The sequence below is a fragment of the Giraffa tippelskirchi genome, chromosome 1, assembly GCF_054371585.1.
Source record: "Giraffa tippelskirchi isolate mGirTip1 chromosome 1, T2T-mGirTip1v1.2.pri, whole genome shotgun sequence".
Taxonomy (NCBI): domain Eukaryota; kingdom Metazoa; phylum Chordata; class Mammalia; order Artiodactyla; family Giraffidae; genus Giraffa; species Giraffa tippelskirchi.
This window is the reverse complement of record NC_137275.1, coordinates 104,304,162-104,317,935: the sequence shown is the minus strand read 5'-3', so window position 1 is coordinate 104,317,935 and position 13,774 is coordinate 104,304,162. Positions and strand designations below refer to the sequence as shown.

General features: G+C 39.0%; 1 protein-coding gene and 1 pseudogene across 25 annotated transcripts in view; one reads left to right on the top strand and one right to left on the bottom strand.

Annotated features, from left to right (window-relative positions):
* LOC145505369 (uncharacterized) overlaps window positions 1–13,774 on the top strand; it is a 138,375-nt gene that overhangs the window by 7,638 nt on the left and 116,963 nt on the right. The window contains exon 2 of one of the 24 annotated variants that reach the window (XM_081487372.1): window positions 6,808–6,947. The exons of the other annotated variants lie outside the window; for them this stretch is intronic. Within the exon in view, the coding sequence (XP_081343498.1) occupies window positions 6,808–6,810 (3 nt within the window). The 3' untranslated portion in view covers window positions 6,811–6,947. The remainder of the gene's footprint in view (window positions 1–6,807; window positions 6,948–13,774) is intronic. 24 annotated transcript variants of the gene reach the window in all.
* LOC145504939 (olfactory receptor 4C15-like) lies at window positions 5,459–6,774 on the bottom strand (annotated as a pseudogene). Its single transcript, XR_014052622.1, has one exon. The product of XR_014052622.1 is annotated as an olfactory receptor 4C15-like (transcript).

Sequence of the window (13,774 nt, the reverse complement as noted above, 5' to 3'; positions counted from 1 at the left end):
CTGTGATACAGAGTGTTTTAATTAAGACACTGAGGCTAGAACTAGAAAGGGATGTTACTATGTAGCCTCTCTCTCAGCATTCACCCTACATCTCATATAAAATACCAAATTCTAATCATCACATGGATTGCATCTTAGAAAAGAGAAATCATGAGTCATGAGAGAAGGATAGCAATTGATCTCTTAAATTTCTGTCCTGACTCCAAAATCAAGTGCATTAAACTGCATGCTGAGGCTAATATTAAAGTAAAAAATAAATAAATAAATAAATAAAGATCTAACTGGATAATAGTGAAGAGGAGGAAAGAAGCAGACTAGTGTAGTCAGAACAGGAGAGAGGAGTGATCAGGTACCAGGGGAAGAATAGTCGGAGATGGGATATAGAAAGAGATAGAGTGGGAAGGAGAGCAAACATCTTAGAGAAAGTAGTTTTATCTAAGATTTCATCCCACAGTTCAGCTTCTTTCTTCCTGAACAACCACGCCATCACTTACCCCCATTAAAGAGAGATTGTTGTTGTGTGTTAAAACAAGGATTGTCAAGGATCTTGAAAACCCAGGTGTGTAGAAAGTGGAGCCCGATTTAATACTCTGTCCCAGAAGCATCAGCACTGACCATAGACTTTGGACCAGGAGCTCCCCAAGACAGAAACTTAGATCAGTGTTTAGGGCTCAGATGGTAAAGAATCCGCCTGCAATACAGGAGACCTGGGTGCAATCCCTGGATTGGGAAGATATCTTGGAAGAGTGCAACCCTCTCCAGTATTGTTGCCTGGAGAATCTCATGGACAGAGGAGCCTGGCAGGCTACAGTCCATGGGGTCACAAAGAGTCAGACATGACTGAGAGACTGAGCACAGCACAGAAGAAAATATTTCAGACAGATTGAGAAAATTGCCTCTTTTCTTACAACCAAACAGATGACTTCCAACAGAGTGTATTTTTCATATCTTCAACTTTCATTTACTTAGAAGGTGAATTGTGTGAAGCTTGAATAAAACACACAAATGATACTTCAATGAGATTTATCATTGCCTTCTATCACAAGTGATGATGGGATATAAAGAGTTTATGGAGAAGGGAACTCTTCATGTAGCTATAATTCAGACAGCTCCTTCCTGGAAACACTGGGTCAGACAGAACAGCAACGTCTGTATTGGAGCAGAGAGAATGCTCTGAAAATGGAGTGAATTTCTTAATTCGGCTCTTGGAAACTTAATTGGAGTAAATTTTCTTACAGTCTGAGAAATAAATGCCTCTGCAGCCAGCTTCCTTCCCACTGTATCTCTCTCTTTTTTTTTTTTTTTTGAAAAATCATGAGGCTAACTGTTTTATTTTTACTGTACTTGATATTTATAGAAATTCACACAAAAGTTTGCAAATGCTTAAGGTAGGCTTTAAGCCTCAGGAGCTCCAAGGAAACTATTTCTTCGAAACCAGTCCCAAGTGATATGCAACAAGCTACCTAGCTCAAACAGTCCAAGGGCAAAATCAAGCCTTGGGGACAATTGGTTAAACTTCAACTCATATGACTTGATATGAGGCAATTCTATTCTCTTCCCCATAAACTTTCCTTAAGTCCATCTCTTCTAGAGGCCTGGAAGTCTTTGAAGGCAGTTGAAAGCCCATAGATGAAATATGTGTGGTTAGCTACTCTTATTTGTGTTATATCAAAGTGTGAACTGGTTTCCCTGGTGGCTCAGATGGTAAAGCACCTGCCTGAAATGTGGGAGAGCAGGGTTCGATCCCTGGGTCTGGAAGATCCTCTGGAGAAGGAAATGGCAAGCCACTGCAGTACCCTTGCCTGGAAAATCCCATGGACAGAGGAGCCAGGTAGGCTACAGTCCATGAGGTCACAAAAGAGTGGACATGACCGAGAGACATCACTTTCACTTTCAAACTGTGAATTATATTTATCATCACTATCAAAGAGCTAAAGTCAGCAATAATTACAGTTCTTTGACAAATCTGAAATATTAATATGTGAATGTTTTTCTTTCTATTGTTTATTTATTTATGTTTTAAATAGAGTTGATTTACAATGTTTTGTAATTTTCAGTTGTACAGCAGATACATTCAATTCAGTTCAGATGATCAGTCGTGTCTGACTCTTTGCGGCCCCACGAACCACAGCACGCCAGGCCTCCCTGTCCACCACCAACTTATGAGTTCCCCCAAACACATGTCCATTGAGTCGGTGATGCCATCCAACCATCTCATCCTCTATCGTCCCATTCTTCTCTTGCCCTCAATCCTTCCCAACATCAAGGTCTTTTCAAATGAGTCAGCTCTTCACATCAGGTGACCAAAGTATTGGAGTTTCAGCTTCAACATCGGCCTACCAGTGAACACCCAGGACCGATCTCCTTTAGGATGGACTGGTTAGATCTCCTTGCAGTCCAAGGGACTCTCGAAAGTCTTCTCCAACATCACACTTCAAAAGCATCATCTATCTCTTTGGCGCTCAGCTTTCTTTAGAGTCCAACTCTCACATCCATACATGACTACTGGAAAAACCATAGCCTTGACTAGACAGACCTTTGCAGACAAAGTAATGTCTCTGCTTTTTGATATGCTGTCTGGTTTGGTCATATTCTGGTTTGGTCATATTGGTCATTGGTGATATTCGTTTGGTCATAACTTTCCTTCCAGAGAGTAAGCGTCTTTTAATTTCATGGCTGCAATCACCTTCTGCAGTGATTTTGGAGCCCAGAAAAATAAGTCTGACACTGTTTCCACTGTTTCCCCATCTATTTCCCATGAAGTGATGGGATCGGATGCCATGATCTTAGTTTTCTGAATGTTGAGCTTTAAGCCAACTTTTTCACTCTCCTCTCTCACTTTCATCAAGAGGCTCTTTAGTTCTTCATTTTCTGCCATAAGGATGGTGTCATCTGTATACCTGAGGTTATTGATATTTCTCCTGGCAATCTTGATTCCAGCTTGTGCTTCCTGCAGCCCAGCATTTCTCATGATGTACTCTGAATATAAATTAAATAAGCAGAGTGACAATATACAGCCTTGACGTACTCCTTTTCCTGTTTGGAACCAGTCTGTTGTTCCATGTCCTGTTCTAACTGTTGCTTCCTGACTTGCATACAGGTTTCTCAAGAGGCAGGTCAGGTGGTCTGGTGTTCCCATCTCTTTCAGGATTTTCCACAGTTTATTGTGATCCACACAATCAAAGGCTTTGGCATAGTCAATAAAGCAGAAGCAGATATTCTTTTGGAACTCTCTTGCTTTTTCAATGATCCATCGGATGTTGGCAATTTGATCTCTGGTTCATCCGCCTTTTCTGAAACCAGCTTGAACATCTGGAAGTTCATGGTTCACGTATTGCTGAAGCCTGGCTTGGAGAATTTTAAGCATTATTTACTAGCGTGTGAGATGAGTGCAATTATGCGGTAGTTTGAACATTTTTGGCATTGCCTTTCTTGGAATTGAAATGAAAACTGACCTTTTCCAGTCCTGTGGCCACTGCTGAGTTTTGCAAATTTGCTGGCATTTTTTTTCACATTTTATTATTATATATATATATATATTTTTTTTAATATTTTTTAACTTTACAATATTGTATTTGTTTTGCTATACATTGTCATGAATCCACCATGGGTGTACATGTTTTTCCCTTCCAGAACCCACCTCCCACATCCCTCCCCATCCCATCCCTCCGGGTCGTCCTCAAAAAACTGGAAATAGAACTGCCATATGACCCAACAATCCCACTGCTGGGCATACACACTGAGGAAACTAGAATTGAAAGAGACACGTGTACCCCAGTGTTCATTGCAGCACTGTTTATAATAGCCAGGACATGGAAGCAGCCTAGATGCCCATCAGCAGATGAATGGATAAGGAAGCTGTGGTACATATACACGATGGAATATTATTCAGCCATTAAAAAGAATACATTCGAATCAGTTCTAATGAGATGGATGAAACTGGAGCCTATTATACAGAGTGAAGTAAGCCAGAAAGAAAAACACCAATACAGTATACTAACACATATATGTGGTATTTAGTTAACTGGTAAAGATAACCCTGTATGCGAGACATCAAAAGAGACACAGACAAATAGAACAGTATTATGGACTCTATGGGAGAGGGTGAGGGCGGGGTGATATGGGAGAATGGCATTGAAGTATGTAAATTAGCATATGGGAAATGAATCTCCAGTCCAGGTTCAATGCATGATACCGGGCTCTCGGGGCTGGTTCTGGCATATTGAGTGCAGCACTTTCACAGCATCATCTTTCAGGATTTGAAACAGCTCAACTGGAATTCCATCACCTCCCCTAGCTTTGTTCGTAGTGATGGTTCCTAAGGCCCACTTGACTTCAGATTCTAGGATGTCTGGCTCTAGGTGAGTGATCACACCATTATAATTATTTGGGTCATGAAGATCTTTTTTGTACAGGTCTTCTGTGTATTCTTGCCACCTCTTCTTAATATCTTCTGCTTCTGTTAGGTCCATACCATTTCTGTCCTTTATTGAGCCCATCTTTGCATGAAATGTTCCCTTGGTATCTCTAATTTTCTTGAAGAGATCTCTAGTCTTTCCCATTCTATCGTTTTCCTCTATTTCTTTGCACTGATCACTGAAGAAGGCTTTCTTATCTCTCCATGCTATTGTTTGGAACTCTGCATTTAAATGGGTATATCGTTCATTTTCTCCTTTGCTTTTTGCTTCCCTTATTTTCAAAGCTATTTGTAAGGCCTCTTCAGACAGCCATTTTGCTTTTTTGCATTTCTTTTTCTTGGGGATGGTCTTGATTCCTCTCTCCTGTACAATGTTGTGAACCTCCATTGATAGTTCATCAGGCACTCTGTCTATGAGATCTAGGCCATTAAATCTATTTCTCACTTCAACTGTATAATCATAAGATATTTGATTTAGGTCATGCTTGAATTGTCTAGTGGTTTAGCAGATACATTAGGTTGGACAAAATCTTCATTGATATATATATATATATATACACACATACACACACACACACACACACACACACACACACATACATATTTATGTATGCAAAATCTAATCTCTAAGACAATTTTTTCTTCCCTCCAGAAATATTTTCCAAAATATCAAATGAGTTGCAAGAAGTGAGTGGAGAAGGAAATGGCACCCCACTCCAGTGTTTTTGCCTGGAGAATCTCGGGGACAGGGGAACCTGGTGTGCTGCCGTCTATGGGGTTGCACAGAGTCGGACACGACTGATGTGACTTAACAGCAGCAGCAGCAGCAGCAGCAATAAGTGAGAATAATTTTTTCATTCTTTTTTGACTTCTAAATTCTAAGTGAGCGTAAAATTCAAGTCTTCTTAATTTTCATTTGAGGCTATTGAATTGCCAAATCAGAGTTCATAAGTGATCTAAGAATGAAAACTAAATTATTTCCTGGAACTTATGCTATTTTTTATAATATTGCATTACTTTACCCCCGGTCAAACAATGTTCATCCATATAAGATTTTTGTCTGATTAGATAATTTGAATTTTTTACTCAACTTTAAATGTTTTATTTTTCATTAGAAACTACCATTATCCTATTCCACACTTTCCTCATGGCACTTTTCACTTAAAGAAGTGAATAAAGATTCCTGAAAGTGTAAATCAAAGGGTTTATCAAGGGAGTTAGGATGGTGTAAAATATGGCTACCATTTTGTCAAAGGGTAAAGAATATGAAGGTCATACATACATAAATATGCACGGGATAAAGAACAAAACCACAACAGCAATGTGAGATCCTCAGTTGGAGAGGGCTTTCTTCTGCCCTTCAGAGCTATGTATTCTCAGAGACAGCAGGATGACCCCATAGGAGACAAGCAACAAGGAGAAGATTAAGATGCCAAAAAACCCACTGTTGGTGACTACCAAAAGGCCAAAGATGTGAGTGTCAGCGCAGGCAAGCTCCAGCAGTGGGTACAAGTCACACATGAAGTGATCGATGACGTTGGGGCCACAGAAGAGCAGCTGGAAAGTGAAGAAAATCTGTATCATGGAATGCAGGAAGACCCCTGTCCAGACTACCGCCATCGAAGGACACAGAGTCTACGGTTCATGATAGAAGAATAGTGCAAGGGTTTGCAGATAGCCACATAGCGGTCATAGGCATGGCGCTGAGGACAATCACCTCCACCCCAGCAAAGAAGTGTTCAGCAAAGAGCTGGGTCATGAAGCCTTCGAAAGAAGTGGTTTTCCTCCAAAGGAGAGAGTCCACAATCATCTTTGGGACAATGACAGAGGAGAAGCATGCATCCAGGAAGGACAGAAAAGCCAGGAAGAAGTACATGGGGGAGCCACAGAGTGCTGGGCTGCTACTGATGGTCATCACAATTAGCAAGTTGTCCCCGACAGTTGCACTGTAAATGAACAAAAAAACAACAAATATTATTTTCTGCATGGTTGGATTCTGTGAAAGCCCCAGGAGGACAAACTCAGTTACGAAGCTTTGGTTTTGCATAATTTCCAAGGAAAAGGTGAAAGGTACCACAGTGAGCATGTAGAATCTAGTTAGAGAAAAAGACAAATGTCAGACCGGTTTTGGGAGTCATCATAGTCATCAACAAATTGGTGCATCCATGTGAAAAATTGACTTATGTTCTTGTGCTTGCTTTTTCATTGAGAACACAAAGCTAGAAATGTGTTGAAGGTGGTAGGAGGATATCAGGAAGAATTGAAGTTTAGATAAATTGTTAAATGTTTTAAGACAGAGCTTCAATGTAGGAGAAGGGTAGGGATCCATCTGGGGTGGGGATAAGAAATCGTTATTATATCAACTGCTAACTCTGGTCATATGTTAATAGTAGTGGTTTCCTGGAGTGAACTGTGAGAAGAGTTCTGAAGCTACATCCATGATCTGAGGAAAGGAAAAGAGCAGTTTATTGGTCATGCCTGCCATGTGCATGGATGGGAGAAGGGGAAGTTGCATGCCATCCATGATCAGGTGACTTCCTTATCTCCAGGTAGAAGGAAAAATTAGACAAAACTGGAGTAGTGCTTGGATCATGGCTATACTCCAAATTATTTCCTTAAAGTCTAAAAAAAAAAAATGAGACTTTAAAGTCAACAAATTCATTATTCAGAAAAAAAAAAAAAAAGAAATATCACCTTGCTGTAGACCAATACATAATAAATATGCGTGTGTTAAGTTGGCTTTCTTTTCACTCATTATTTTAAAACAAGAATGCTGCTGCGGCTGCTGCTGCTGCTGCTAAGTCGCTTCAGTCATGTCCAACTCTGTGCGACCCCATAGATGGCAGCCCACCAGACTCCCCCGTCCCTGGGATTCTCCAGGCAAGAATACTGAAGTGGGTTGCCATTTCCTTCTCCAATGCACGAAAGGGAAAAGTGAAAGTGAAGTCGCTCAGTCGTGTCCGACTCTTCGCGACCCCATGGACTGCAGCCTACCAGGCTCCTCTGTCCTTGGGATTTTCCAGGCAAGAGTACTGAAGTGGGGTGCCACTGCCTTCTCCGAAAACAAGAATAGAAGCTGACAAAAATAAGTAATACCTACTAATATGTACTGTTATGATGACTAAGTTAAATAATGTAAGGAAGCAGTTGTTCAGAGTTAAGTGGCTAGGAAACAGTCCACGTTAGATCTTATTACCCAGTTTTACTGGTAGGAAGCCCATGCTTAAACAGATAAAATTAAAGAAATAACAGATACTGGCTCTGGAGTTTTAACCCAGAAACTTTGACTTCAGCATGGAAGTGACTGACTCTATAGGGAAAGAAGCAAAAATTTTTCTAGCAAGAGCAGGAGGGGCTTCTCTCGAGTCTCCATTCACTGTAGAGGTTATAACCTGATTCCTCTGTTCATGTTTGACTGATGCTTCTTGATGAATGACACAGAGCCAGTGATGTAGAATCAGAAGGTAATGACCAGATTATTTACAGATACAAACTGACAGTAACCACAGAGGTAAGGAATAGAAACAGAATGCTGACTATAGCCAGAGCCTGAGGCTTTATTAATTGCTAAGTATTTATTCAAGGTGACTCAATCAGATCAAGCAGTACTCACAAGTGTGTGTCTGTTGACTTACTTACAGTATGACTTACTGTAGTGTAGGGATATTCACATATAACATCCCTACCCATTTCATACGATTATAATGAGGGTCAAATTGGAAAATGTGAAATTGCTGCTTATGATAAAATGCTCTTACTGATTTTAGTGACTCTTCTCTCACTTAAAAAAGCAAACAGGTTACCCACATAAAGCTTTTCCATTACTCATCCAGATATTACTCCAACTTTTGACTTCATTTCTTATAGCAAGACACAGCTTTGAAGAATGACTGTCCTTTGTTGCTGTTTAGTTGTTCAGTTATGTCTGACTCTTTGTGATCCCATGGACTGTAGCCTGTCAGGCTCCTCTGTTCATAGGATTTCCCACACAAGAACCTCGGAGTGGGTTGTCATTTCCTTCTCCAGGGGATCTTCCCTATGCAGGGATTGAACCCGTATCTCCTGCATTGGCAGGTGGATTCTTTACTGATAAACAACCAGGGAAATATGATTGTGTCCTTCCCTGTATATATGAGAAATTCATGAGTCAAGTGGCAAGTGAGTGTGTGTGTGTGTGTGTGTGTGTGTGTGTGTGTGTGTGTGTACATACACATACTATCTATGCTTGTTATATAGGGAAGTAAAAGAATAATTGGGCTTTCTGAAAGAATTAAAAATGAGTTGATTTTTATGAATGACACTGACAGCTAACAAAAATGATTGAAAATATGAATAAAACTAGCAAATATACAGACGTATATACAACACGTCTTTTTACTTACTTTAAAACAAATTGTTTCCAGGGTACTAGGCATTCCTAAACAGCGTCTGTACTCTGAACTCCATATTCAGGTATGTCATCAAGCGAACAAGAGCATGAGAAAAACCTTATAAGATCATTGGATCAGTTAATGACTATATATTAAAGAGTAAAAACTATCAATATATGCAGAGACACTGAAATGAAATAAAGACACCAGGTCCAGATTCATAGAGACCTAGGTTCAAATCCAAGCTCTTGTACTAAGTTATATTATGTGGTGAGAAAAGTTACTTAAAATTCTCAAGAGCTCAGATTCTATTCTGTAATGATGTATAATAACAATACCTATTGATAAGATTCTTAGAAGAATCAGATAAGGCAATATTGATATTCATAAAACCATTAATGCAGTTAGATGCACTGGAGAAAATTGCCATCAGTGAGAAAAAGCTTCCAGAGCCTTTGACGCAGAGCAGAAATGACAATCCTTTAACTCCTAATTTCTGCTTTACCATGATCTAGGCTTACAAATATCTTTACTCATCCTTTTACATATTCACAAATATAAAATAGTTTTATTGGTTACCACAATGGAGATAAGGTATCATTTAAATTTGCAACAATTTTAAGTCTTTAATAATCCCTGAATACAATTTTATAGTCTTCAGACCCTCATGTGTGCGTGTGTGGGTGCTAAGTTGCTTCAGTTGTGTCCAACTTTTTGTGGCCTTATGGACTGTAACCTGCCAGGCCCCTCTGTCCATGGGATTCTCCAGGCAAGAATTTTGGAATGGATTGTTGTGCCCTTCTCCAAGGGATCTTGCCGACCCAGGGATCAAACTTTCATCCCTTCTATCTCCTGGATTTGCAGGCAGATTCTTTACCGTTAGCATCACCTAGGAAGCCCAAATCCTCAGGTGTCCACTTCTTTTACAGGTAGTGTCACTGTACAAAGGAAACCAAATAATACAAACAGTGGAGAGAAAGAGCAAGGCTCTGTATTAATCTAACAAGTAATTCTCAGGCTCTGTACTTCCCTAATCTGAGAAGTTTCTAAGAAATACTATTTTAGAATCAAATGCTCATTAAATACGAACAAATCAAAATGCTCTTTTTTTTAGATAAAAGGAATTTCCAAAATTCCTGTTAAAACTTAGGCAATAGAGAGGACAGTGTCCTCAGAGTTTATGATCACAAGGTTTATGATTAGAAAGTATTTAAAAGGTAATTAAACATACTGTGTTGTCCTGGATTGACCCCTAGAACAGAAAAGTGATAGAAGTGGAAAAGTTAGTGAAACGTGATTAAAATCTTGTGCTTCTTTAAGAGTAATATAATCAATGTTCATTCCACAGTCTTGACAAATATACTATTAGTAATGTTAAATGATATTTATTAGGGGAAATAATTGAGGAGTAGACAGAAGCTCCGTATTATCTTGGCAACTTTTCTATTAATCCAAAATTATTCCAAAATGAAAAGTTAATTAAAATAATATAATAATTGTTCAGTTTCCAATATAAAAATCTAGAAGCTACAGATTTATAGTCATGTGTCACTGAAGAAACCAGAAGCTTCTGAGTCCTCTCCGATAAAATAGAGTACCATTTGTTCAAGCTGTTGACCTGTGAGAGTCAAATAAGACAGTTACTATGAATTGCTTTGTAATGTATAGTTCAAAAGGAAGATGTGGAATATTGATGTAAACTTTATTTTTTTTAATAGTGTTTATACATACAAAGTGCACTGAAGGATCTATCATAAGAATAAAACAGATTTCTAAGTCAGGTTTTTAAAAAAACGGTGTCTTCTAAATTGCAATGAAACAGCTTCATTCATATTATCTAATTGGGAAATGTTTTAGCAAATACTTTTAGAGTCATAAAAATGACTATATTTTTTATACAAGTAACCCCAACACTAAAAATTATTCTAAGAGTGAAATAAAGTGATGTAAGATCTTCACAACCCAGATAATCACGATGGTGTGATCACTCACCTAGAGCCAGACATCCTGGAATGTGAAGTCAAGTGGGCCTTAGAAAGTATCACTACGAACAAAGCTAGTGGAGGTGATGGAATTCCAGTTGAGCTATTTCAAATCCTGAAAGATGATGCTGTGAAAGTGCTACACTCAATATGCCAGCAAATTGGGAAAACTCAGCAGTGACCACAGGACTGGAAAAGGTCAGTTTTTGTTCCAATCCCAAAGAAAGGCAATGCCAAAGGATGCTCAAACTACTGCACAATTGCACTCATCTCACATGCTAGTAAAGGAGTGCTCAAAATTCTCCAAGCCAGGCTTCAGCAATACGTGAACCATGAACTTCCAGATGTTCAAGCTGGTTTTAGAAAAGGCAGAGGAACCAGAGATCAAATTGCCAATATCCGCTGGATCATCGAAAAAGCAAGAGAGTTCCAGAAAAACACCTATTTCTGCTTTATTGACTATGCCAAAGCCTTTGACTGTGTGGATCACAATAAACTGTGGAAAATTCTGAAAGAGATGGGAATACCAGACCATCTGACCTGTCTCTTGAGAAACCTGTATGCAGGTCAGGAAGCAACAGTTAGAACTGGACATGAAACACCAAACTGGTTCCAAATAGGAAAAGGAGTACGTCAAGGCTGTATATTGTCACTCTGCTGATTTAACTTATATGCAGAGTACGTCATGAGAAACGCTGGGCTGGAAGAAACACAAGCTGGAATCAAGATTGCCGAGAGAAATATCAATAACCTCAGATATGCAGATGACACCACCCTTATGGCAGAAAGGGAAGAAGAACTAAAGAGCCTCTTGATGAAAGTGAAAGAGGAGAGTGAAAAAGTTGGCTTAAAGCTCAATGTTCAGAAAACTAAGATCCTGGCATCTAGTCCCATCACTTCATGGGAAATAGATGGGGAAACAGTGGAAACAGTGTCAGACTTGATTTTTGGGGGCTCCAAAATCACTGCTGATGGTGATTGCAGCCATGAAATTAAAAGATGCTTACTCCTTGGAAGGAAGGTTATTGCCAACCTAGATAGCATATTTAAAAGCAGAGACATTACTTTGCCAACAAAAGTCCATCTAGTCAAGGCTATGGATTTTCCAGTGGTCATGTATGGATGTGAGAGTTGGATGGTGAGGAAAGCGGAGCGCCGCAGAATTGATGCTTTTGAACTGTGGTGTTGGAGAAGACTCTTGAGAGTCCCTTGGACTGCAAGGAGATCCAATCAATCCATCCTAAAGGAGATCAGTCCTGGGTGTTCATTGGAAAGACTGATGTTGCAGCTGAAACTCCAATACTTTGGCCACCTCATGTGAAGAGTTGACTCATTGGAAAAGACCCTAATGCTGGGTAGGATTGGGGGCAGGGGGAGAAGGGGACGACAGAGGATGAGATGGTTGGATGGCATAACCGACTCGATGGACATGGGTTTGGGTAGACTCCTGGAGTTGGTGATGGACAGAGAGGCCTGGCGTGCTGCAGTTCATGGGGTCGCAAAGAGTCGGACACGACTGAGCGACTGAACTGAACTGAACTGAATGCCTCCGTGACAATCTTCACAATGTGGCCAGTGGTCAGATCATTGTTTTGATGTTTTCACGTCATGACAGGAGGAGTTCTGTGAAGTGAAATGAATATAGAAATCCAACTCTAACAGACTTCATATTCTTTTTTACTTTATTGAGTTTCATTTCCCTCTTGCATACAATGGAGTGAAACTCGATCAACTAATACCTGTCCCTACGATAAGAGAGTTAAAGTTTGAAAAGAACCTGTCAAAATGTATGTCTCACGTTGGCTTTCAACACTAGTGAACTCACTTCAGTCTCTTAATGCCTAAAATTTTCACCAAATGAAAATTTCATGTTAAAACAAAATATCCTTATACACCAGATCCAGACATTCTATCTCATTAACTTTTTAGGAGAAATGTAACTATGCCTGATATATATATATTTATATATATATTTATATATATATTAATGAATCAAAAGAAGTCACATGGTAGTTGCTCCTCAGAAGAGATTATTGGGAATGAGAGAAAAGAAATCTCTAAACTTACAACCTGCAATACTTCACCCACTGAGATTCCATACAGCCTACACATCCTTCTTCAGTTCTGATACCTTCCAAGTTTTCTGTTGGAAATTTATAGTTCATGCAGCATTAATTTTCTCATTCCTCCATTGAGCCTCTGATATAGCCCCCTAAAACACAATCATTGGTCTTATTTTCTGTCTTCAAATCTTCCCTTTGGTCTTAGAGTAGAAACAACATTTACTTAAGACTTTTCTATTCACTGCCCTTGGATTACTCTCATTTCCTCTTACCTTCTCATCAGAATAAACCGTATATCATTTAGTCTTGATTTGTTGAAAGGTTTAATTCTCACCAGAAATTTCAAACGACAATTTTAATAGATTAAATGCTGATTCTATCATTTTCCAGGCCTAGACATTGTGAGAAAAATTGCTGTTTCCTATGAATTTGAGATAATTATGCACAATTTACTAAACACCATCGTCCCAGTACCATGTTCAAGCATTACTCTATGTTCAAATTATGGAATAAATAGCTCCACTTCATCATTGAGTCTAAGAAAGTGACATCTGTGATAAGTAACATGGGTTTCTGTGTTGTAGTCAGAGAAGCTTAGATTTACAGTTATTAATAATGTAGGATGACCTGGTATTTGCCATGTATATAGAGGAGCATTACCGGTATTCCCAGCTTTCTGAAGTTAACTTTAAGCATTTGGTTTTTATGAAGAACAACATCAATACTTGATTTTACCAATTAAAAAAAATGGGATTTTTGTTTTTACAAAAGCCAACACAAGACTCCACAATCATACAAATGTTGAGGAGGTTTTAAATATTTCTTTTTTTTATTGAAGCACAGTTAGTTTGCAATGTTGGGTAAGTTTCAAGTGCACAGCAAGGTGATTTATTTACAAATATATATATCTATATATATATGTATAATATATATATATATTCT